Genomic DNA, 27,305 nt, shown 5'->3' with positions numbered 1-27,305 from the left:
CCATAATCACGCTCCTGTCCAGCTCTCCAAAATTAAAATGGAACCAGAAGAAGACCGAAGTCCCATTCAATACACTCGTACAGAGCACAAAAGAACACATAAAGAAATAAACACAGCAGGAGAAAACATCAGATATGAAAAGCCGCAGGAAGTGATCACAGAAAAATTGCCAGTATCAAGACAAAAATGAGGATGTTTCTATAAACTTGATCATGAACAGCATTTATTATAAAGACCCGTCTGACCTGCTTTCTTACCCCAGAAGTGTTATTTTCATGAGTCACCAAGTTGCTTCCAATGTATGCTTCCAGATCCTGAAACTAATTTTCTTCCTCCTACGTAAGAACATAAAATTCCTACCATCTTGATAATAGAAAGAGATCATTTTTCCCCAGGTCTCAGCTACCACCATCTCTTCGCTTTATGCCAAACGGACGACAGTGCATCCTTCTGGGCTTCTCTCCAGCTCAGTCTTCTCACCTCATCCTTCTGACCTGCTCCAAAATGCCAACCAAGTTAGTCCCATGCCCAGCCAGTTTTGCAATGGCTTCCCGATAAAAGCCCCGAGTTGCTGGCCTTCAAGGCTCTGTGGGGTCCAGCTATAGCCTATGGCTTCCTTTCAGGTCCATGAACACTCGGTTCTCCTGCCTTGGGGCCAGGTCACATGCTGTTTATTCCCTTGGAGCTGAGAACTTCTTGACCCAGCGAACCTCTGCTCAATCACATCTTCTCATAGCCTTTCCTGACCCCCAAACTGAGCCTGATCCCCATCATATGCTATCAAAGCACCGAATGCCTCTTTCTTTCACTAGACAGAACACACGTTTAATCATGCATCCATCGGCACATTTATATGGTTAAGATCTATTCCCCTAACAGATCGTGATTCCCAAAGGACCAAGAATGCATGGTGATGTTCTTACCAGGGCAGCCCCAATGCCTAGCAGAGTGCCTGGCACACACTCGGCTACAAGAAGTATTTGGTGAATGGATACTGAGAGGCCAGATTATTCTCTACACATAAACTGGAAAGGTCTAGATAGTAACACTCTTCTTTCACTGAGAAGGCAGGATGGTCCATGATCCACTATACTGCTGTAATGTCCAACTATTGTCATCTGTATCCCAAAGAGCCTTGGAAGTCCCCAATTAGCTCATGCCCAACCCAAGTCACAATGTTTCCTTTTAGATGCCCTTCCTTCCTTTGCCTCGCAGAAGGCCACAGGGGAGGTAGTTTTGACATTCTCACTCACTGGCAGCATCACTGCCTAGCAGAGTCCCCTCTGACACCAAGACTGTCTGCTTAACAACTTGTGATGGTAAACACTGCTCTCACTCTGCTTTATGGCCCAAGAATTTTTAAATGAAGCTTTTATAACAAGGATGTAATTGAAGGCATGGTACTTGCCAGGCACCCAGGCTGATTTTACACATTTGCCCGACAGAAAAATGCTGTGGACCATTTCATCATTTATAAAGCCGGAGAGAAGGAGATTATTACATCGGGGCTCTGGCAGATCCACGCACGGAAGGTAGATTATCATTCTGCTCAGCAAAGTCAGCCCGTGAACAGAAGTGCCCCTGTGCGGCAGGTCACAGCCTTCCTGATCTGGGAACATCAAAAAATGCCTCCTGGCAGAAGACAGCCAGATGTGAGCAGAACTGCTTCTGAGCTTCCAGAAAGTCTCAGCGGCAGCCGAGGCGTCCTGCAGCCAATGGCCCTTGGATGGCCTCAGCAGGGACATGGGGCTGGGCCACGCAGACCTCCAGTAGGTGCCGCCAGGGCTTAGAACATTCTAGCACAGAACATCCCCAATCTCTGACTGAGTCCGCGGGACTGGGGGAGCTGCATGGCAACAACCATAACCCCAATCCGATGGGCCTGACGTGAGGTTCCATAGGCAACCACTAAATATGATGCGTCTGCAGGCCGGCTAGGGAAAACATGAAAGCTCCCACAGCCTTGCATCATCCAACTTCTAAGAGAGCTGCTGGCAGGAAAAGTGGTTCAAAAACATAACTTTCCCCAATAAAGACTCTTCTTTGAAGTCCTAATTGCCTTAGGTCCCAAGTACTGTCACCAGGGCACCCACCCTAAAGCCGCACTCCTGGGAAGAAAAAGGGGAGCCATGGAGCTTACGGGATGGAAGAAGCAACATAATACTGAGGTTGAGAAGAAGGGAAGCGTCACCAGAGTACGAAAGGCATGGATTCAAAAACCTACCGTTTTCTAGTCGAGTGACTTTGGGCAATTTGAGTATGTCTGGTTCTCGGCTTCCTCAGTGGTCAGTTAGGGACAGGAGTTCCTGCTGCACGAGTGTGAGGTGCCAAAGGACATAATGGGGACAAACTGGCCCACAGAACTTAGACTCATCTCTCATATATAATAGGAGTAACAGAAGGAGCCGGGGCATGAAGAGGGGATACAAACTTGCTCCCCCTCTCCCACATTCCCACTAAGGCTCACCAGCAGCAGGAATTTGTGCCGACACGAAATTAGTCAGAAGCGCTTAGGAAGAAGCTGTTTCCCCTCCCTGCAATTCCTTGCTCCCAGTTCCCCTCCCATGCCCCCCCCAGGCAGGGGTAGTCCCCCTTAATCCTGGGGTACTCAGGCAAGCCAGCCCAGGCCTCTCCTCTGGAGCTGCCTTCCCAGGTCCCCAGATGCAGCCTCGCCGGACGGACGGGATGCCCTTGCTTCCGGCTGCCAGCATCAAGCAGACCCTGAGCTCGCCCCTCATCTTGGGGTTAATGAGCTGGCTTGCCCTACTCGGCCTGTTCATCCTCTGCAGGGGAAGAAACATAGAGACTCACGTGAGCCCCTGGTCCTAGCTGTCCTCTTCAATCCACCTTATCACTAACAAATCTCATCCTTGACTTTCTTGTGGCTCAAACAAGGAGGGGGGATGACGAGTAGTCTCCCTGACACTTGTAAGTGTATTACTATCTCGGATAATACAACAAGGGGGAGTCACCAACAGACAACAGCGCTTCTGGAAACTGTTCACCACAAAATGAGAACAGAATCCCAGTGGGAATGGTGGAACACAGAACTGTGGAGGGAAGGAGGGTCATCAGGATCTCAGCAGTGGAGAACACGCTCTCAAGAGAACTAGAACGCCACAGAGTAAGGCCAACAGGAATCACCAACTGCCCAGCCAGGCAGACAGTTGGCAGGTAGGGGTGGGAGCAGAGGACAATTTCGGAGCCCAGGGAGCCCTGGGAGCCAGGCAGTGGACACACTAGCAGATCTCAACCTGGGCTGCACTTAAGAATTACACGAGGAGCTGTTGAAAATACTGATGCTCAGGCCACCTCCCAGACGAACGGCATCTACATCCTGGGAGTGGAACCCAAGCACCAGTATTATTCAAAGCTTGCTCAATGATACCAACGTGCAGCCGCTGATGAGGACAACTATTCTAGGCTCTCTCAGCCCACTGAGTTTACAGAGGAAGAGAGAAAAAACACCATAGGTAAAATGACACAGCCCCATTCAGGTGAGAACACCTTTCTTCTCACACAGGGCAGGCTAATCGCTCCTCCTTTCACATTGCTAACTGCTGCACTTGATAACTGATGTTCACCACTGCACAACTGACAATACCTACTAGTGCTTAAATTATAACGAGTGCTAACATTTATTGAGGACTTATAAGGTACAAAGCACATGTTCATTTCACCTCTATTAACTAATATCAAGCCTCACAACAACCCTCCAAAGTTGGTCTCTTATGATTGTCTCCATTTCACAGATGAGAAAACCGAGGGAAGGAAAGGTTAAGCAAATCTGACTGAAGTCTACTACTACTAATAGGCAAAACTGGGATTTAATCAAATAATCTGGATCTAGAGTCTCCTTTCTTCATCAAGCAGACTCTCGTGTAATCTCTTTTGCTTTCATGCAGCATCTCTGTGGTAAGCATTGAGGTGATAACACCAAACAAGCACAGGTCCTTGTCTTAAGGAACTTGCAGGGTGTGTGTGTGTGTGTGTGTGTGTGCGCGCGCGCACACATGGAGTAACCTCCTTGATGACAGGGACTGTGCTTTACTTATTATTTATTCTCTGGACATTGTCCTGACCACTGTGCATGGGACGCCACGGTGACTCCAGGACTGCAAAGGGCAAGAGCACAGAAGGCAAGGGAAGGGCCTCCAGAGAGGAGGGCGGGGTATGTGTACGGGCGATCTCATCTCTTTACATGAACACAGAATCACAACTGCCAAAAGGCAGAAGGGAACGCCTCTCCCACTTACAGCCCCAGCCTTGGGACCACATCCAACATGGGGACGAATGAAACGAATTGCCAAAGAAGCAGTAACTCCCATGCCATAGTCCTTAAAACTCGCATGATCACATCGTTATTGCGGGCAGTGCGTCCAACCAAGCAGACACTAACAGGGGAGCTCATAAAAGAGGATACATTTCCAGAACAAATACGGCCACAAAAACGCTGCCTGGTTTACGCCGTTAACACTGGAAAGGAACTAACCACCAGGAATTAAGCAGTCCTTTGGGGGCCAGAAAAGACGTTGATAGGGACTTTTTACTTCCAAATGGTGTCCCCACCATGTGCAGGTATCTCAGCCACATCAGTGTGTTACTTTTCTCTCGCCCAGCTGACGAACTCCTCTAATTAAGTAAGTATTTATGTCACCATCCAAGCTGTGATGACTAATCACTTGAGCTCCTCTTCAAAGTAGTCGGAGAGACATGTAGATGCTCCTTGAGGAAATCTGAATGTGGCTATGTCCTTCTGCATTACTGAGTTACAGCACCAATGGCAACACTTGGACTCCAGAACCTCATCCCACAGCCAAGGCCATCAGAGAGCTGAAGCACCCTCCACCAAAATGCAAGAGGACGGGGACGATGCATGTATTTGATGCACCCAAAGCAGTATATTTAATTTAATGTGTCTATTCTGGGCCAGGCTTCAGGATGTGGGAAAGTAATCGTTCAAAATATTCCCTTTCATTTCAGCATTTCAACTCTAGTTGTTAGTCATTATCATCACCATCAAAACTACTATTATTTTAACAAATTTTATAGAGGGCTTCAAAGTCTGCTCCATAGTGCTTTCATATACACGTTCTCACCTGAAGTTCACAGCAAGTGAACCAGGTATCAGTATTTCCATTTGATGGACAAAGGAATGAAGGCAGAGAGGGAATAAATACATTTGTCCAAAGGAACAAGCCAGTAAGTGGCAACTCAGAATTTTAGTATAGAACTTTCCACTCCAAAAACCCAACCCTTTCCAATGGCTTTCCTAGACATGAACTTCACAATCAAAGGGAATCTAAGCATCTGAGGAAGGTTCTGGAGTCAGAAGCTCCTTCTCAGAGAACTGTTACGAGCATTAAATAGGATAATGTATGTAGAACACATGGCAGAATTGGCAGTGAGCTTGATATATGACCAACATCCATAACTATCACCTATTGTTTTATTATTATTTATATTCAAAGAGAATCAGAAGCTGAAACTCTCTTTTTAGAACACTTGGGATTTTTTCACCTGTCATAACTGTTTAGTGGGATGAGGACATCTTTCACCCGTACAATACAAAATACAGAGGAAGCCAAGCTTTAGCCTATTTACATTAAAAAGAAAGAGGAAAAAAAAAAAAAAGAGAGAGTAGCCAAGCTACCAAGTTCAGAAGTGACCCCCTACACATTCATTTCCTTTGTTGAAAGATTTAGAAATTGGTTTTGTATTAGCTAGCTGCTTGCTTTTCTAAGCAATCTGGGGCTAACCCCTATACAGACATACCTCAGAGATACTGCGAATTTGGTTCCACACCATCATAATAAAGCAAATCCCATTAATATTTTGCTTTCGCAGTGTATATTAAAGTTATGTTTACACTATAGTCTATTAAGTGTGCAATTGGCATTATGTCTAAAAACACAATGTATATGCCTTAATTTAAAAACACTGTCTTGCTAAAAAACGCTAATGATCATCTGGGCCCTCAGCGAGTCATAATCTTCCTGCTGGTAGTGCGTCTTCCCTCGACACTGATGAAAATGTGGTATTGCGAAACGCAGTAAAATGAGGTGTGCCTTACTCAGTTTGGTTAAAATACAAATAGAACTAGTATCTGGCAGTCATCTCTGGAGAGTGCCGAAAAATAAAAACAATTCATTGAAACCTCAGTAGAATGGTGTTCAAGGATGCAAAGCTACCTACCAGGGAAAACACTGTAAAAGGTTGAGTAAGACCCGAGTAATGTGGATTGAGAAATCCCAGGAATTGAATTGTCAAAGAGTCGGAACTGGTTATTCAGAGATATCACTTTATTTCATTACATGTGGTTCACACTAGTAGTGTGATTTTAGGAGTGCCCCTCACCACACCCATTTATACGACATATACGAGTTCTGTTACAGCCAAAGGGCTAATATCAAGTGAACACTATATAAAATCAGTTGATAATACCCAATTGAAACACACAAATGAAGCAAATCCTTCTCATTGCATCGTGATCTGTAGTACTGATGTGCTAATTAGAAAGCACTAATTTAGAAAGCACTGATGAGCTTTCTGAAGTAAAATAAGTCCTGGCTTACTTCAATTTTGGACAAACCCAAATTCAAGATCTAAAATGAATTAGCTCTACTTAGCATTTTATACACAGCTACCTACGAATCTGCACACAGACCAAATTCATATAACTTAACACATATTCAGAGAACACAAAGGGCTGAGAAACACAGAATCTGCTGTACAAATGTGCCCAGGCGAGTCAATGCATAGGTCCATTTCACAGCTCTCACAAAACCCCAAACAGGAAAATCCTATGCTAATAATTTTCTCAGAAGACCTGGGCAGGCATACTAAAGAAATGATGTGACTTTGATGCTTACCTGTTGCAAGTTAAAAGACAGCAAAATAAAATATTTCTATTATGGAATTTCGCCCATCTTCTCTGTGTCCTAATCCCTCACAAACACAGGAGTTGAGCTCCTAAAAAATTCCCCAGTTGGCCAAACGTCTTACCAAGAACTAGGTGTTAGAGAAAAAGGGGGTACTGGATAAATCAGAAAAGTTTCACATAGATAAGTAAATGTGTTTCTTCCTAGTTTGCTGTCACATCATGTAAAAATAACTGACTGGATTTCCAAATAGGAAAGATCTGTGCAAACAGGTCTGTGTTTATACTATTTATGCCATGTGGTGTACAGGACATGTGCTTTGGGTGTATAGGTCAGGCACACTCAAGAGACACGCAGGCATCATCCAGAACAAACTGAGAAAACAAAAGCTCGGGGCTTCAGATGGTACAGACACACCATATACAGGAAGATGCCATCGGCAGAGAAAACGAACAGTACTTTTAGTGTAAACCCTAAACATGAAAGATAATTGCAAGCTTCTTGTTGTATGGACAACTCCATGTCGCAGCACCCCAAGCGAGCAGCATAGGGATTCATACAGTTAAAGGTGGCTACTCATTCCCTGAGACAATTCCTAGATAGCCAGAGAGAAAAAAGGTTTGGAAAAGAGACAATAACAAACATCTGAAATAAAACTAGCTTAATAGCTTTAAAATCCTGCCCTAGGAAATTACTTCTGCAATGCCATGGGAACAGCGTAGAGGTAGATTTGGGGGGCAAATTTTCCTGTAACTGTCAAAAGGAGTTTTCATTCATCTTTGAGTTTTTTACAACCAGCTCCCACTGATTTCGGGTTCAAAGGCGTTTGCACAAACTCTTACCTTTGTTTACATTTTTATGTCTGAGTGAAAGTTCTACTAAATTGGTGTGTTTCACAAATCATTGCAGTGCCTGCAAACAAATACCCGTATGGGCTCTTTAAGGGGGGCAAGATGTAGCTGACCTAGAAAAAGGGACGATGTCAGTATTTTAACACATAAATCTTTTTTTAATGTTTTTCATATTTATTATCTTTTTTAAAGTTAGTTATAATTTTAAGTTTATACAATTTAAGTTTTGATAATGGTTGCATTTAACAACAGGCGAGCAAAATTTCCTGAGAATTTAACAATGAGTTATCATGAGCTCTACACTACACCACTGAATTCTGTCCCTTAATACTGCTGTTCCAGAATGTTCCAGACTTGAGCCTTTTCTCTCCTCAACCTAAGTACCTTTCTTGCTTTAAGTACCTTTCTTGCTTGGTCTCAAAAAGTCTCCTGATCTCCCTACATATTTTTTTCCAGCCCAGACTTCTCCCCTGAGATTCACATCCACAGCTCCAAATATCCACAGAACATCTGTATCTAGACGTTTCACCAGCATATCAGACTCACGACCTCCAGAGTAGCTCCAGCCCCTGTGGTCTTCCTGTCATTGCTCACATCCACTCAGTCTCTCCCAGCTCCTTCTTTTTGTTCTCTTACATCCCATATTCAATCAGTCACCAAATCCTGCTGATTTTATTTGCAAAATATGTTTGAATCTGTTATTGCGCTAACCTACCTCTTTTTGTTAGGATGCTGAACCAGAATCCTAAATGGTTTTTTGGCTCAGGGTCTTTCTTCCATCACCACCCCTCTTTTTTCCCTTCTTTCAAATTATCCTCCACAGAACTGTTGGAGACGTCCGTTTAAATTGCGTGTAAATCTTTATGCCTTATCTTAGAATCCGGCTGACTAAACCTTGGTTGGCCAGGGACCAGGGGGTTTCTCAAGCATGGGGCTGTGAGTTATTATTAGTAGTTATTCCTATCAGCCACTGAATACCTCAAATAGCCCTCACTCCCTGCCCTCCACTTACTGAGATGAAAACATTCTGGTGTCTTCAAACAGTTGATAACCGTAAAGCAGGGTTTCTATACCTCAGCACTGACATTTGGGGCCAGATAATATTCTGTTGTGGGGAGCTGTCTTGCACATTGCAGGATGTTGAGCAGCATTCCTAGTCTCTATCCACTCGATGACAGTAGCACCGAAGTGTCTTCAGACATGGCCACATGTCCTCCGGGGGGGCAAAATCCTCTGTCCCCTCTACTCCTTGTCCCTAAGAACTGCCATTAAAAATGCTAATACATGACTGAATCTTTACTCCATTCTTATCTGACCTTTGCTCACTATCCTTATCTAACTACACCATCCATTCAGTACCCTTTATAGTCTTTTCATAAAAAAGAGAAAGCGAATAAAAAACTGTCTTTAAATCTTTAAAATAATTACAGATGCAGAGCCCAAGACAATTTAGAATAGGATCAAAGAATTTAATTATGGGCAAAAAGAATAAGAACACAATTTTAAGTTATAAAAAAATAACTCTTCCGATACCTGCATAATTGGCAAAGCCCCGACAGCATTTATAGACACATGATAATAACCGGAGCTGGTGATAGAGTTTGCTCTGTATCTTCTTCAACGGAATACCCACATTTTCCGATTCAGTACTGCACTAAGAGCACAGACCCTGGAGATATACTGTTGCTGCTGCAATACTGGCTCCAACGTCTACAGGCCTGTGTAATCTTGAGGAATTTATATTGAAATAAACTCTATGCCTTAGCTTCTGCACCTGTAAAATGGATGTAATACCTTCAGGGGGTCCCACTGAAGATTAAACAAGATAATACTTAATGTAGAGACCTCATTTTAGCGTTTTAGTTTTACATAAATTAAATTAAGTCCCCGAGAAATGTTAACTTTTATTAGCAATGTTTGCGTTCTATTTGGAAGCATCTTGCCAACTAGTTTATCTGAGGGAGTGAGAGTGGGGAGAGGAGAGTTGCCAGTTGCTTCTAATCTTGGGATGCAAAGTGCCCTATGTGTAGACTTCTCCCAAGAGGTCTAATCAGCTAAAGCATTTAGTAGATGACACTCCAGGGAGGCCACAGCTAGGAAAAATGAGACAGCTGGACTGGGTGGCATGGAATTAAAATTCTTGCCTTGGTAGGTTCCAAAGAGCTATGCGACGGATCATGATCGCTGAACCTGTCGGAGAGCCAGGTCTCTCATCCGTCACTTTAGGGCGATCACTACAGACTTGGTAATATGTTCTCTGAGACTACGGCAATTAAATTTTCTGACATATTAGAACTAATGTCTAAAACAACTAAATTCTAAACTAAATGATAAGATTCTAAACTTTCATTTAGTGATGGGGAAAGTAAAGTACTTGGTAATTGTCCTTGAACTGCAATGATTTAATTAAAGAAGATTTTCATAGGGTCACATTCAAAGACCTCAAAGTCTCTTAATTACGTAATGCTTCGCCAATTATTAAATAGTCCTCTGTAATGTCCACTAAGAGGAAATTTGAATTACAGGCCATTTGCAGACATGAGATGTACTGAAAACACCTGATAGACTATAAATTCAATGTTGTACATCCACAAATCTGTTCCAAAATTGCATCTGAACATTAAAAATGACTCTGGCCTTCACTTAACGGCAAGTCCTATGAAATCAATTAGCTGTTAAAATAGTTTAATTGGAACATATGTATTTTAATTTTTGTGTGTGTATAAAAAAGTCTTCTCAGTCAACCCAAAACATTTGGAAATTATACTTCTAGGTAATGTAGTGAAAGAATTGAACTTATAACTGGATGAAAGCAAGGATGTGGAAAATGTGAGAGGGATGATATTCAAACAGCAGCAACTGGAAAGGAATAAATTAAGAATCATATTAGTTTACTGCAATTATCCTGAAAAGCAGTGTAAAAAGTTTTAACAACCTACCACCATTCCCTGGAACAAACTCATATGTTCTCTAACTCAAAAACAGTTGCTGGGTTTTGTTGTTGTTTTTGTTTGTTTGTTTTGTGAGTGTTTGATAGATGGGTGTAATTACCATTTTTTTCTTCCCTCCCTCCCTCCTTGCTTCCCTTCCTTCCTTCTCCCCCTTCCTTCTTATCTCTCTTTCTCCCCTTCCCTCTCTTCTTTCCCCTCTCTTTTACTTCCCTGTCTCCCTCTTTCCCTTCTTATGGAGTGGGGGTCCTTGTTTCACATCACCAACAGGACCAGTTAAAAGTAAAAAAAAAAAAAAAAAAAAAAAAGACCTATAGCAATGATAGAAAATGTATTCTTCATTTAAAAAAGAAAAACATTCCTCAGTATGGTAAAAATGTAACAAGACCAATTTATGTCACCATGAATAAAAGGAGTGATTTATACTTTAACAGTGGTGCTTCGCTATGTAGAAAAATGGAAGAAAGAAGAAAAATGGAAAGAGTCAAGTTCTAAAATTCACAAACAGGAACTTCATAAACTGAAAATGAAATACTCATTATTTTGGAATTACACACAAAATATAATTCCTGTATTCGTTTCTCGATATTTCATCTGCCTAACCTGCTCCATCTTCTATTTCCCGATGACAAAATACTGCTACTAGTGAAGAATTCAAAGGCCAACCCTTTTCAAAACTTACAGTTCCCCAACAACTTTGAGGGCAGGCTACACTTCTGAGGATACATTTGCCATGTTCATGGAGAATGACACAGAGAAAGTGCTTAATAAATACTGTAGAATGAGCCAATGAGTTAGCAAATGAGAGCATGAATGAATGCGGAAACATTTTGTTCACTTACAGAATCTGAAGGAGAAAAGGGAGAACGAGACAAACATAGACATGTAAAGACCTGGCAAGAGCAAGAAAAAGCAAGAATCATACATACAGGTGTGCTGAAACACACAGAAACTGATCCATCAATTATCACAGAGAGACCCTAGGAAAGAAATAGGAGAGACAGAAGCAAGCCACAAAGAAAAAGAGCAAAATAATAATAATAAAAAAAAGTTTCTCCACCCACCATCTACTGAGATAAAAGCATTTTGGTGGCAAACTTTATTAAAACATTCGCAGACACAGATACATCCACATATTCTTAGCAATGAAACACTTCTTTAAGGTCTCTGAACGCACTTCTACTTTTAAGATTTTTAAAGCCCTGTTGCTTTTTCACAACTACAGGCCTAAACAGAGATGCATCCCTTTAACATCATGTCAGACCCAGTGGAGCCCCAGTTAGAGTCGCCATCCTCAATGAATCAGCCGACTCACAACCTTCAGTTTAAGGTCCTTCCTTGACCATCTCAAGAGTCTTGCATTTCTGATATCACCATCATCTTTCTTAGGTGAAGCTTACTTAGCCACCTAGATATATGCTTTTCCAATATAGTGGTAAGCACCCTGAGAAGGTTCCTAAAACTCAGTCGTACTCAGTACATACTTCCTGCCCTGCACCGTAATTCATCTTAAGACATTATGTGAGGTTTAGGGAATGGTTGGTAGTGCGATACAAAGAGAAGAGGAACAAGAAGACATGGACCTTGACCCTGAAGAATTTATATCTTAGTATTTCTCAGGTCTATACAACCTATTACCTGTTTATAATACCCTTAGGCTGATAGGCTATCAGGTTGTTCCTTGCCAATCAAGGATGTTTCTACTGAATTCAGCTAAGTATTTGCACAACCAAGTCCCAGAGTTAGCCATTTGCAAGAGGTGCAGCAATGAGTAAGTTAAGACCCCCAGTCCTCAATGATCTCACAGTACGAAGGCAGGAGAAGGTAAGTACAATTATAGCTTCAACGCAAGATGGAAGGCTAAGGAAACACGGGGTTAAAAGAAGGACAAATCACACCTATCTCTGGGGGCAGGGGGAAGGGGAGGTGAAATGCATGGAAGTGGAGAGAAAGACATCCTAGCCAGCCCTGGATGGATGAGTCATCCAGAACCCCTCCTGCCTTCTCCGTGTCTATAAATAATCCCAGGTGCTGCCATTTCATTTAATTACTAAGCCTCTCCAGATGGAGAAAAATAATTAAGCAGTCTGTACCACCGACATGATCTAAAGAATGGGGTAGCAACTTGCGAAACATTTCAGTTTTTAAGTTTGCTTCCAACGATGAAAAAAGGGCAGAAATGAAGAGGGGGAAAGTGAGCTGCATAGACCTTAGGGAAATCCAAATGACTGCAGTCAGATTCTAGGTAGAAATTTAAATAGAAATTAAGAAAAAAAATACTGGTGCAAAGGGGCTCAACTCTCCCAGCAGAAGTAAAAACTGCAAACATTAAATGAAGAAACCTCAATAGAGTTCTTGAACATAGGCTGTAACAAAGAAATACTTTAAGACAACCTATAAATAAATCAGGACGCAATTTATTTATTTCTTAAATGTACAAGAAATATGCCATTGACTGGGCCTCTGGATGCAGACATGATAAAAATTTTATATCTTTGTGTCTGATGCAAATATTCAGACTACACCCAAAGAGGTCTAACAAGGAAGCTAGAAAGAATATCACACACAACAAAAGTTTCTAAATGTATTATAGATGCTCTTCAAGAATCATGCATGTATAATTCCAAAGTTCAATGGAATCAGGAAATATAAATAAAACTTCACGCATTTAAATAACAATGGCAACTGAGTCGTAAAATCAAAGAGATGTTTCCCCTCCAGATCATAAATTCAATGATAATCATGTGCTCCTTGGAAAAAACACAATAATCAAAGCTAGAAAACCACAATAATCAAAACTAAAAAAAGCTTGGGATTATCACATTTCTATGAGCATCAGACTGAAATCCATTAAGATGATTACACGGTTAGAAGGCCTTTCAATCTGGTGGGAAAATGGAGAGAGGGAAGTGTTCATGAAGAATGGGGAAGAAAAGATTGGAAAAAAGAAAAACCAAATCAGAACCCAATTCAGAGGGTGATGATAGAAGATTCTAGGTCTAAAAAAATATAGGCCTAGTTAGAGGTAAAGTCTTTCTGAGTATTGGGTACTCTTTATAAACTTAAATCAGAACTCATTAAATCTTTTTTTCCCCTCAAAGCAAAGTATCCTTCTACAAATTACCTAATCATTCCACTGTCATTTCAACTTTCTTATAAACACAGGTTTTCATATTTTTATTTCTTTAAACAGACAGATAACCCATGTCGAGTATTATCAGAATAATAGACTATTTTAAAAGAGCATTTTAATGACTTGGTATTTTACATTTTTACAGGAATTCAAATCAGGCTAGCAGTAAAGAATGACAGAGGTTCCACTTTAACAAACAGAAAACAATCATTTGAATTTTTGTACTTACATAAATTAGCTAAATAAGCATTTAATTATTTCTTTAGTGGTTTAACAACAAATATCTCTATCCCTTGCCAATTTCTTATCTTAATTTATTTATAAAGCCTTTAAAGTCAAACTTCACCCTTCCTTTCCCTTATGTTGGTCCAAAGATGTGTGTGAACTATCAAACAGGTGCTTGTTCCTCCAGACACATTACTAACACGTGTTGGAAAATTGTAATATAGATTCCACTCAGCAGTGGCTATGAAGAGAATCCACCTTCTAGAGGTTGTGTGGGCCCAAATGCACACAACTGGACACGCTACCATGGTTTGCTATCTTCCATACATGGAGGCGGTCCTTCCTTCCTTCACTGGTGTTCACGCAAAACACTCAGGAGAGATCCAGCTGACCAACTTTCAGCCCTGACACTGACCTTCAACTCTGGCTGTAACCAAAGGGATTAGGGTAACGGCTGGGGTCATGATCTTAAGATCATGTTGACATGAAAGCACGAAGAACACTGCCCGAGACCACGCTGTAATGGGAATGCAAACCCCCTCCAAAGTAGATAGCCAGTGGGCCACTACTCAGATCTTGATTAGTTACATCATCTGGACATCTTACATAAAATCTTCCATATTTAACTAAAGAAAAGACTTGTGAACTCTGCAAGTCCAACAAGCATGTTGTGAGCCACAACAGGACCATCTGCAAGCAACCCTAGTCTAGGCCAATAGATGGTTCCTTGGTCAACCACGTGCCCCCCAGGTTTGTGCTTGTTTCGGTGTTTTGGAAACACGAATGTCATCATATCCAATCACAGCAAAGGCAGTGAGAGAGCCGAAATTGCCTGGATAATAGGCATATGGTGAGGAGGCAAAAAAGAAACAAAGGTAATGAAAATTTCAGTGTAAAAAAATTATTCTAGTGTACGGAGTAAGTCAGCATCAAGGCTACAAACAACACGTATGTGGGGCTTAGCCCTGCCTAGACATGGGCTCGTGGCACTCACCTCGTGTCCCTCTGGATAATGAATATGTGGGTTTCTGAGCACTGAGTCAGCACAGCCACTGGCCAAGGGGAGGAGCTTCTCCACTCCCCTTTCTAGTCATAATCACACGGGACTGTGGTGGGTCCCAGTGGACAGGAGCTGATTGCATTTATTGTATTTAATGGAGCAACTAACTGGTAGCATTCCTGGCACGGAATCAGTGCTGAAAGGATGATAAATATTTTCTCACAACTGAAATGTAAGATGCCAGGTTTGAACCTGGAAGTGTATATCACGATTGTAACTGACTACTGTAGGAGAAATACCAAACTCCCAAATTTAACATTCCTATAGGAAGATTCAAAATATGAAGATCTCAAAATATAGGCTCTAACTAGACTGCCAAATTAAAATAACAATAAAACAGATTTCCATTGCATGTCACAGTGGGAGCTCAGATGCATAAATGCATACGTGGAAAACAAAGGAAGAAGCTCAGCACCGACACTACCTAAAAAAAATTCTGTTCTCTTTTATATTATATGCCCTCTATTTTGTGTCTGGAGGACAGCAAGCCAAAATTTAGATAAGAACATACCAGATGAAATACACATTAAATTTCTTTGTATGTGAGCTAGTAGTCGTGTCCCACAAATCCTTTAAAAAGTCAAAACCTAGATTTCACAGTGAGGTGTTTTGCTGGTTTGTACACTAATGTGCCTTGCCTACCTAAGAGTCTAATTGCTCTTATATTTAACAAGCGTTTATAGAGCTGAGAAAATAGAAAGCATTGGGGTAGAGCATGCTGTGAATGCGTCCTTCCAGTACTCATAAAAACATTTTTAAATTTTATTTTCCTATAATAAAGGTGACCTATAGATTAGGACCTGGTTGGAGCAGGCGTGGTGGGCATGACAGAGAAGGAGGCAGGGCTTAGATTTAATGACAGGGCTGTAGGAATAGAGGTCCAGCTACATGAAAAGCAGCATGCCAAGAGGACAATAACAGAAAACAAGGGATTAACCATGTAAGTGGGCATTGGTTAAGAATGGTTCAAGTGACCCAGTATTGCCAAAGACAGACTGATCATGTTTTAGAAGCAGAGGGCTTCAGGCAGAACCCAAGCAAGCTGCCCACAGGACAATGCCAAGGAAAGACTTCTATTCATGCGCAGACGACACATACCCCATGGGGTCTCAGAGCAACAGAGATAGATGGATATGGATACACAGAATTTGGCATTTACCAAGTGTCTGCTCTGTGCCAGGACCAATGCTACAGATTTCATTTAATGACTACTACGAACTTGATAATGTAAAGTTGGTACCCCCATTTCACAGATATGGATACTGAGGTTGGAAAGTTTAAAGAACTACGTCACCATTATGTTAAGTACAAGAGATGGGATTCAAAAGCAAATATTTTCCACGGCAGTGAATAGCTCTTAAAACACTACTCTACTGTGGTTCATGAAAGTAATCAGGGAAAAGAGATGGGTGGGGGGACAGTGAGAACAATGGGGAGATCTGCCCAATACAGAGCATAAACAGATGGCTTCCAAAATACCGGACCATGATCCACAAAAAGAAATACATTTTATAACATGACCCAGTACATACACAGTATGTCTCTCTGTGTGTAAATAACTAAATAAAAGTTGTACAAATTATTGTGATACACTGATATTTTCTGTTTTTTTTGTTTTGTTTTGTTTTTCACATTCTATTCATTATTTTTAAAATGCTGGTCAGGACTCACAGATATGATTTCATAGCCTACTAGTAGGTCAGAACCCACAGTTTGAAAACAAATGCCATAACCAATGCCGATGACCACCACCCTATTGCTTTTGATGTTTGGGTAGAATATTAGCCTTTTCAATTTTTGACATATAATCTCCCATTTGAGCCTTTATCCCAAAAAAGGTAAGGGAGAGCGAGAGGGTAGCTAAGAGGGAGAGATGAGCAGTGGAGAGAATCATCTATCATGTGTCACACACTCAAAAAGGCAGTGAAATTAACATACTCCAAATAAAAATGGCTCCAGCTCAATGACAAAGGTGCTTGCCCCAAAAGACAGAGGGTAAAGGCCCATAATGGAAAAGGTTCTGATGTCTTTAGTTGTCAGAAAGACATCATTTTCCCACAATGACTCTGGTAAAAAGGGCACCTCTATGTAGTCTTCAGGCAAATTTTGAAACTGAAAGACAAGTCACATACCCACAACTCAGGTTACCTTCCACACAAAAAAGCACCAGATCTCCTCTAGGCTACTTGTCAAGACACCCAATGATCAACACTACTTTAATCTGATTTGACTTATTAAAAAGTCTGGACAGCATTATCTGTGGAAGGATGCAAGGTTTGGCTTTTAGGTATAGAATCAATACATGAGCCAAGAACTCTCATAAATGCAAACACATTAAAAGAGAGAAAGGATGGGAAATCATAAAAGTACTAACGTGGAAATGGTCTCAATAAAACTTGAGTTGCCATAGGGATTTCTGGGAGGGAAAGAAAAGGGATCTCTTTAGAGAAGTGACTGATGCTATTTATTAATCTACTTCCAAGTAATGTCAAATTTTAAAGTTGCTCCAAAGAAAACCACCTTTTTTTTTTGTATCAGCCTCTTAATATGCTGAAGGAACCTGTTCAGAACGCTTCAGCAGTGAAGTAACTTAGATGATAAATGTGTTCTTCAATCTGTGCACCAGTCAAGTAGCAATAAAATCAGAATAATTCATGCAAAAATTTTCATTATGTTTCTAAACATACTTATTTACATTTTAAATCACACAACAGACAATATGAAGTATCTTTCATTTAGACAGGTGTGAACGAGAAAACAGATGCGTTCATTAAACATAGAACAATTTGGTGAATTAAGAAAAACTACTCTGAAAACTCTCTAGGTGAAGTACTTGGGCCACTGTTAACTTACCTGAAAAAATATGGCCATGGCTCCGATTATTCTGTTTTCAGAAATTGCAGTTTGAAAGCTGTCAAAGTCGTCTGGATTGTAAAAGAAAATCTGCATCTGTAAAAGAACAATTAAAAATGTATTATGAAAAATTTTGACACCTACATGGAAGTAGAGAGAATAATACAATGAGCCCAGATTCCCCCACTTACTATAATTTTGTCAAATGTATTCATCTATCTGTATTTTTTTCTTTGCTAAAGTATTTGAGAGCAAACCCCAGGCATCATATCATCATCGTACCATTTTACCTCCACTTACCTTCACCAGGTATTGCTAAAACACACATCTTCTCACATAACAATGATGCCTTCTTGGAGCCCCCCAAATAAACAATACTGACACCTTCCTATTACATAGTACTCATGTCATGAAAGTTCCCTATTAAGAAGCAAAATTTTAATGGAGTTAAACATCTTGAAGTAGAAAGTGAACAAAGCCTGTGAGATTCAGTCCACGTGTTAAAATGATAAAGGCTCAAATGGGTGCATCTTTATAAACACTGGCCATTCTAATAAATGTGAAGGGTCCTCTCAGTAGCCTTGAGAAGTAGTCTAAATGGAATATTTGTTTGAATCCACAAAGAAACATAACGGTAATGTTAGTAACAATGCCTTACACTTTACAGTTTGCAAAAAGTCATCACATACATTATTTCACTTAATCCATCTAACAACCCCTGTGAAGACAGGGCAAAAATTACTACACTCAGTTATAGATGAGGAAATGGTACTTCAGAAAGCTGATGTTAACATGGCTAAGATTAAACATGAGAAAGAGTATAAAATTCAGGTGCTCTCCTCCCAACCTTAAAGACCTTCTCTTCCATTTGGCTAAAATTTCTCATTCAAAAAGCAGAACACCGATAAATCAACTTAAATTCATTATACAATTTTAATGCTTGAACACTCCTTGATATTTCATACAATTCAGAGAAGAAAAATGGACCACAGAGTAGTCTCCTGAGCCCACATTTATGATAAAAATAACAGATGTGGGCTCCTATTCCAGCTCCCTCTTTCACTTGCCTGTGAGACCTCAGGCAAGCAAGCTAATTTCTGAGCACGGGCTTCCTCATGTACAGAATCAAGTACTTGCCCTTGGTGGGTGGATATGGGGAGCAGATGAGTGAGTGTAGTGTATAGTATACAGCACCACATTAGACCCCACCAGTCTCAACAACTCACCACCATCGCCGCCATATTGTAAAGCTAACATTTGATAGAGACCTGAAAATGTCTAATTCCACTGACTCTTCTAGACTGAATCTACTCCTTACAGAAAATCAAATCTCCTGTATCATTAGCTCTCTTCTATGACCTCTGCTTCCTCACTTTTCCAAATGATATGACGCTATTTTCTGTAATAGATGGAACAACCACACCCCAAGTAGAGTTTGGAGATTTGATACTGAATGATAAATTCCCAGAGGGGAAAGTGAAGTTGCAGAGATTAGCTGAGGGAATAGCTCAAAGGTAAACAGAGTCCTGCTGACTGAATTAACCAAGGTGTTAAGAGCAAGGTGATATTTCTTTTCTGAAGGGTGAAATCAGGTTACCCAATCAGGACACTTTCTAGGAAAACTCAAGTACCCAAGTGGCTAGGAGAAAGATCGGTAGATTTTTGTCTAGGATTTTCTTTCTCAAAGCGAATTGTTTTTTTCTCAGACTGTAAATTCCAGCTGAATCTGGCAGCTTCTTACAAATGTGTTGCCTTTAGGTTTGGACAGCTGTAGACATCATGAATTCACAATGAGAAAAATCCATTCAATGAGGTACAGATTAAAACAGTTTAATACTGAATGAATTTCTTTGGATACATTGCCACTAGCCCAAGAAAGAAAATTGATACAAGCATATTCAGAAAATTACACTTCACTTTCCTTTTAAAACTCAGGCCCTCAAATTAAGTAAGTTCCCAGAGTGTTTTCTTATTCTTCAGTGCATGGGTAAGGGTGGCATTGTTTAATGTATCACCTGAATAACGTGTGATACAAAATACTTTAAGGCCTCTTCAAGGGCATTTTCATTTACAACTGGATGAGAAAATTCATTTTTAGAAAACGTCTTTGAGTCATGGCTCCACCCATCAGGATAATAAAATGTCTCATGGAGAGAACAGTAGCATAAGTCTGAAATATCAATTTTCCTTGCTGTTTCTCTCAAGTTGTCGTCTACTGAATTATGTGAACTTCTGAAGCTATCTTAAATGTGAGAGTCAATAAGTACATGGAGTTTTGCTGAGTAAATTGGACTTTTAAGTTGTTTTAGTGTTATTGTTGATGAGACAAATTTGGGCAGAGGCTGGAAATCTATTTTCCAGAAACATCTTTGGAAGGTGTTGTGGTGGCTATTAAATATCTTGAGCAGCCATCAACTTTCTGTACCTGCTGTCAAGAACTATACTCAGAGCCTTCCTTTCAGCATTCCCCAAAGCGTGTTCTTTTGAATAATGTGAATCTAAGTGACGCTTACTGTATAGCAATCCTCCGGAAGAAACGTGGAGAACTAAGCTGAAGAAAAGATCTCAAAAATCCAGCAAGAAAGAGATCTTTCACTGTTCCCTCACCCACGACCTGCACCCACTGCCACCAATTATTTATATTTTGCCCCACTTACATCTTCTTTCCTCACATGCAATTTTTTTTCCCTGAATCATTTGGCAGGAAATAGGAGAAAATATGCCCCTTTACCTATAAATACCTAAGCACATAATTTCTAAGAATGAGTATAATTCTCTTATTTAACCACAGTATAATTATTAAAATTTGCAAATTTCACTTTGATACAATACTATATACAGTGCGTTTTCAAATTTTGGCAAGTGTCCAAATAAGTTCATTCTAGATCATTATTTTGGTTCTCAGTCCAGGAATACAATATACAATCAAATTTTACATGTAGTTATCATGTCTCTATACAGACCACTCTCCCACCCCAACTTTCATCTGGAACAGTTCCTCAGCCTTTCTTTCTTTACTTTGGCAATGTGAAATGGACAGGCGGGGTCTGTCTCATGGTTTTTCATGATTAGATTTAGGTGGTGCATTTTGGACAGGTTACCCCAGAATTAATATTGTTGTCTTCACAGTGTACCATATCAGGAAGCACATTAAGTGTGTTTATTCTAACAAGAGGGGTGTTTAACGTGATCACATGGTTAAGGTGATGCCTGCTAGGCCTCTCTACTTTAAAGTTATTAATTTTCCTTTTGTAACTAAAACGTACTTTGTAGGGAGATATTTTGAGATTACATAAATATCCTGTTCCTCGTCTGACTTTCACCCACTAGTTTTAGTATCCATTGATTATTTTTTAACTCTACCAGCTTTCAATATTCATTAATAGCATTCTAATGTAAGAAATAGCCTTTCCTCTCCACAGTTCGTTCGTTCGTTCATTCATTCATTCACTCATTGATATCAACAGAAACTCATTTGTTTTTGTTTCTATTTTATTCAGTGAGTTATAATCCATTACTACCAGTATTTATTTTTAAGCTCAAACTGTCTTAGATTTGCTCACTAGCAGACTCTTCAGATTCCTCTGTCATTCTGCCACGTTCCCACTTTTTTTTATTTTTTAACACCTTATTATTAGCTGGCACAGATGCTCTGCTCCAGTCCTAAAACTGGTCATTTCTTGAGTGAGCCTGGTTCCTTTTAGTGAGGAATAGTATTTAAGACCTAATAATGTTAACTCTTAGTGTTTTCTAAATATGTTTGAGATTAGAACACTTTGGTTCTTCAACAAAATTACACAGCTGAAGCCTATATTTGTCTATTTCAACCAGACCCTCTTTGCAAGGCAAGGAAAGCTGGATCAACTTTGTATAAATGGATGTCCCTCCACCATGCAGAGTGCCATGAGACATGTAAGTCTTCCCAACAACAAAAACAAACCACATGAAGCTCAACTAAAAAGCCACTGGTAGACTGTTGAGCACCAGGGTGCAATCAGGGAACAGTTCTGAAAAATCTTTCATACTCATGAGCAAGAATCAGAAGGCAGGATGACTCATCGAATTCTACCTGTGAAATGGCTGGAATGGACAAACCCCCAGGCATGTCTCTAGCCAGATCAGGGTGGTAGATACTATAAAACATAATAACGCATAACCTGATATTTGGAAAATAGAACTTTACAGGGGGGGAAAAGCCCCAGCACCGACCAGGAAGCATGTGCTAAAAGATAGATGTGGAAAATGCCTGAATGAATGGCAACATTGCCAGGCGATGGGAAAGATGAAATCGGTACTGTGAGCACAGGGTTGACAGCAGTGGGTGCTCTACTGTTGTTGGGTGTTAACATGAAGTACACAGTCACAATAATACGAACACTTAGGTTCCCTTTCTCCTGCTTTGCATTTAAAATGACTATAGTTGCAATTTGATGTAAAAACTACCTATATGCCTGGTTTCCTATTTGTATCACTCTGTGTGTTAAGCTGAATGAATAGAAAGCAACAGATCTGAAAGGCCATTGGAGGAAAGTGAGAATTCAGGGTGGTGACAGTCTCTCATTGGCTGAGCTGTTACTGGGCAAATAAGGAATTCTTCCCTCCTACTGAAGCAGTAAAGTAGTATTGGCTTGCAAGGTAGGCAGTCTCCTGCTGAGGTCAGCAATTGGTTATTTTTCTTGTGATTGATGTCCAGTTGTAGTGCATGGGGGCTCCCTCTTCTGGCCACCCTACTCCATTTTAAATGAAGTTTCCCTTTATTCTTACAACATGTATAGATAAATGTGACCCCACAACAATCAGGATGCAGAACAATTCCATCATTCCAAATTCCCTCACATGTAATCTCTGGAAACCACTAATTTGCTCTCTATCCTTAAGTATGGCCTTTCCCAGAATGTCATATAAATGAAGTCATTTAAAAATGTAAAAAAAAAAAAAAAAAAAGCGACAGATCTGAAAATTAAAGCCTTCTATATTTTTATTAATGTTGCTTTTCCAACATGTAGTGAATGCCTACTGTGTGCCAGGAACTGTACTACCATCATTCTTTCACACTCACTCAGGTAGCTACCACCATGATCCTGATTTTACAGCCAAAGAAAGCAAAGATTTCTAAATTTACAAAGCTCTTAAGGAAGGAGGGTAGGGTTGGGATAGACACCTCATCTTTCCAATCCTACTGAAGGTCTTAATCACTGTGCTTCCTTTCAATAGGCATAATTTTTTGCTTAATACCTATAAAATATAAGGCATTATGACAGATGAAGACACAACTTATACTTGGGAAGACTAAACTATCAATAAAGAGATAAGTTAACTTTTGTTTTGAATGTGAAACTTGAGTCACAGGTAAATGTACCACAAAAAAAGCATAAGGCAATTAAATGGCTCATGGTCAAGTGAGGTATATATTAAAAGAACACTAAAATAATACAGGCAATGGGTGAGACATTTTCTTGAAGGTGGACTTTCTATTCTCTGATGTTAGTCAGCTCTCACATCTCCATCCTAATGGTGGCAAGAGGATATAATCCTAACACAAGAGTGAAAAATCCAACAGTACCTTCTTTGGTGAGTTAGAAAGCACTGTATTTTACTTTCCTCTCAAAAAACTTACATTTCTTCAATACACACATACATGGCCCAAGAAAATTTCATGATGAATTAAGGAGGGAAAGAGCATTTAGATAGCTCAGAGGAAAAGCAATCCACTGACCATTTGGTAGACATTTCCAGAATACTGTTGGGCATCTTCAGTAGAGTGGAAGAACCCCCAAGAAAAGATACAGGAAAATAATAGGTGAGATGTAAAAAGGATGAGATAAAGATGGCGACCGAAAAGGCAACAGCAAGAATTAAAAATCACAGAGGAGGCAGGAGGTAACAGAACAGAAGAGGTGAGATGTATTTTTTAGCACACTCGGTGCTAACCAAGTAATTAGTTAAGCCGGCTGAGAACATGGTGGTGGACAGGAAACTGTTGCCTAAGAATAAAAAAATGTGTAGTGAAGGCACAGTAGAAATCCAAACACAGGTAATGAACTGCTGGTTCCACGTATTAGAAGATTTGCATAGGATGATGCCAGAATTGAGGTTTTCATATACAGGTTCTTGATATTATCTGATTTTTAGATTATGCTGTACCCTAACTACCATTAAGCCAGATCACACACACTCAACACAACATGCTCTAATTCTTGATTCTGCCATTGTCATCAGACAGGAAGATCTATGCAGGCAGGACTCTATTTGCCTAATGCAAGGCTGGTCTTGAACAGTGCTGCTCATTCTAAGTACCAGTGATTTATTTGTGGAGTGAATGAGGAGGGACTCTGAGAGGCAGCAAAGATTGCCCAATGATAAAGCCGCAAACACAATAATGAGGTTCTTGCTATCTCAAGGAATCAGTAAGAAAATGAGTAGCAAGGAGAGATGAGAATAGTAAGAGAACAAATGGATTTACACTGAAGGAGAAAACACTGAAGAAAATGCAAATATATGCCAAAAATCACTGTGAAATGGCTAAGTGGCCCCAGGTATGGTTCTGCTAAACACAGATTATATTATTTTCTCTTTTATCTACAAGAAATTCAAGCAATTTCCTACCCAAGCAACTGCCTGAAATTTTAATACTCCAACAAAAGAAAATCTATTCATTTAAATCATGGAGAAAAATGACAAATACATACTATACATATCATATAAAAATGTATAACACAAACACTCTGAATTCAGAACTACGATATGGGTATTTTATATCAACGAACAGTTTTTACTCCCAGTTACCTTTTTACAGAGTCATTATTATATTTTTATCCCCTGCGATGGTTAATTTTGTGCGTAAACTTGATTGGGCTATGGTGCCCAGTTGTTGGGTCAAACATTATTATAGATGTTACTGTGAAGGTATTTTTTAGATGTGATTAATATTTAAATCAGCAGACTCTGAGTAAAGCAGACTACCTTTCATGACGTGGGGGGGACTCATCCAACCAGTTGAAAGCCTGAGGTCTCCCTAAGTAAAAGAAATTCTGCATCCAAACTGCAATGAAGAAATTCTACCTAAGTTTCCAGACTTTGGACTTAAGACTGCAACTCTTGCTAGAATTTCCAGCCTGTTCTGCAAATTTCAGATTTGCCAACCTCCAGAACGGAGTAAGCCAATCCCTTACGAACTCAGTCTCTCTCTCTCTCTGCCACCGCCCCCCCACATATACATGCGTGCGTGCGCACACACACACATATACACATGCACACACACATAAAAGAGAGGTACATCTCTCTGACCCTCCCTCCTATATCTATTATCTCCCCTATTGGTTCTGTTTCTCTGGAGAACCCTGACTAATACACCCCCCAAAGTCACTATGGATTTGAAGCCAACACACCCATATGTATGTTTATGTGTCTGTGTATCACATTGTAAAACCATTCTGCAATCCAGTTACTTTCAGAGCTTCTCCGAGCTCTGAGCCCTGTCCTCCCCATTCACCTCTTCTAACAGGCTTCTCTCCTAGAGAATGTATGTAGCCTGTGTTGCAACTCAGCTCACTCTCTTGTGACTTACAGAAAAATGTACATGAAGTTGGCAGCCAAAACGACTGGGTGATATTAAGTGAAGATCAAGGAACACGGGCTACAGCATTAGATCTGATTTGTATCCTGAAGACATTGGAGATCTCTAAGGTTCAGTGACTCCTTCTGTCAAATAGAGGTAATACTTACCTCATAGGATCATTGTAATAGATTCACTACTCACATGCTTTGGAAAAGTAAGAACAAACCAAATAGCTCTCACTTTTTATCATTACGTATCTTTATTACTTCCTTTATGACCAGAAGAGATATGTAAATTAAGAGGAAAACAAATTGTTTCCACAGGCCAGCCAACATCCCAATGAGTCATACCACAAGGGGTAGTAGAGAAATTTACTTGTGGGCTTCACATAGCCTTCACGGGAAGAATATTTTTAGAAGAACTAGGCTCCCAAGAATAGCAGGTATTCAGCCTCTTTGCAGGCAAGGTAGCATTTAGATAAACATTCTCAAATGCTTGCTTTATACAATATCATTAATCACAGAGTGCACTAATCCTAATTATTTCCTTTTCACACTTGACCTATAACATGAAATTGTCTTCATCTACTTTACAGCAGGAATCCAAAATTTTGGAGAAGAACCCAAATTGCACACCAGACCTGTAACTCATATACAATCAAGTGTCAGGATGATTTTGGGATCCCTTTTAAAAGTCTCGGTGTGTAACTTGTTTATGCCATTATAAGTCTATTTATTAGCTGATTTTTGGAATTTCTGTCTCTGTGATGCATCTGATTAGTCAAATAAATATTTAATCTTTGGAATTTTCCCTTGGTAGGGAAGAGTTCAGGCTGTTGCTTATAACAGTTAGTTGAGTCTTTCAGGAATTTACTGCGCATGATTCATGAGTTATTTTGTACATTTCAGCATAGCTTGAACACAAATGAGGTATGTTCAGCATCTGGCGGTATGTTAGCCAGGTACCCTTAATATACTCAGGTAAAGGGGCAGTAAGCAGTAGCTGTGTGACCCAGGTGAAGTTAGTCACCCTCTCTGAATCTCAATATTCTCATGGGTAAATTAGGAAAAGAAATACATCACTGAATCACAGTGGGGACTAAATAAAATGACAGGAAAAGCACCTGGCACACTGTAGGCCTCCAATTGATTCACATGTATTTAAAAACTAGTTAAAGGGGGAAAATACAAATAAATTAGTGAAAGGGCTATAGCAAATTGGAACCTGCCCAAATGCTAATCAATAATGGAATGGATAAAAAAATTGTGACATAGTCACACAATGGAATATCTAATGGAATGAACTACAACTACCGGTAACAATATAGACGAATCTCACAATGCTGAGCCAAATAAGACATATCTAGTTATCTATATATATATTTTAAAGGATATACCATGTGAGTCCATTGGAATAAAGTGCAAAATCAGGGAGAACCCATGCAGTTAGAAACTGCACAATGGTTACCCCTGGGGGGCAGCAACTGGAAGCAGGGTTGTGGGGGTGCCAGTAAGTGTCCATTCTTGATCTTGGGCCTGATTGCAAGAGTATAAAATTTTGCTCAGTTGTACACTTAATATTTGTGAATTTTCCCTTTGTATATTAGACTTTAAAAAGAAACAAATAATATTAGCAAAATAGGTGCACTTTTAAAACTGGGATAACCAAAAGTATAATGTCACCCAATAATAGAGCAGGGCCTAGTTTGGTTCTCTGCCCTAAACCCATTTGATTCGACAGAGGCTACTCTAAACCACAGGGTAAGGCCAGAGAGAAATTACCTGTCTGATAGAGCA

The 27,305-nt window shown here is 40.1% G+C and overlaps 1 protein-coding gene across 3 annotated transcripts in view; it reads right to left on the bottom strand.

Annotated features, from left to right (window-relative positions):
- Positions 1-27,305, bottom strand: part of PTPRG (protein tyrosine phosphatase receptor type G) — a 692,573-nt gene that overhangs the window by 196,330 nt on the left and 468,938 nt on the right. For all 3 annotated transcript variants that reach the window (XM_019728372.2, XM_019728373.2, XM_019728374.2), the window contains exon 5: positions 17,952-18,047. In XM_019728372.2, coding sequence (XP_019583931.2) covers positions 17,952-18,047 — 96 coding nt within the window. The remainder of the gene's footprint in view (positions 1-17,951; positions 18,048-27,305) is intronic.

This window comes from Rhinolophus sinicus, linkage group LG10, assembly GCF_036562045.2.
Source record: "Rhinolophus sinicus isolate RSC01 linkage group LG10, ASM3656204v1, whole genome shotgun sequence".
NCBI lineage: Eukaryota > Metazoa > Chordata > Mammalia > Chiroptera > Rhinolophidae > Rhinolophus > Rhinolophus sinicus.
Note: the sequence above shows the minus strand (reverse complement) of the source record. Positions and strands in the feature narration are given on the sequence as shown.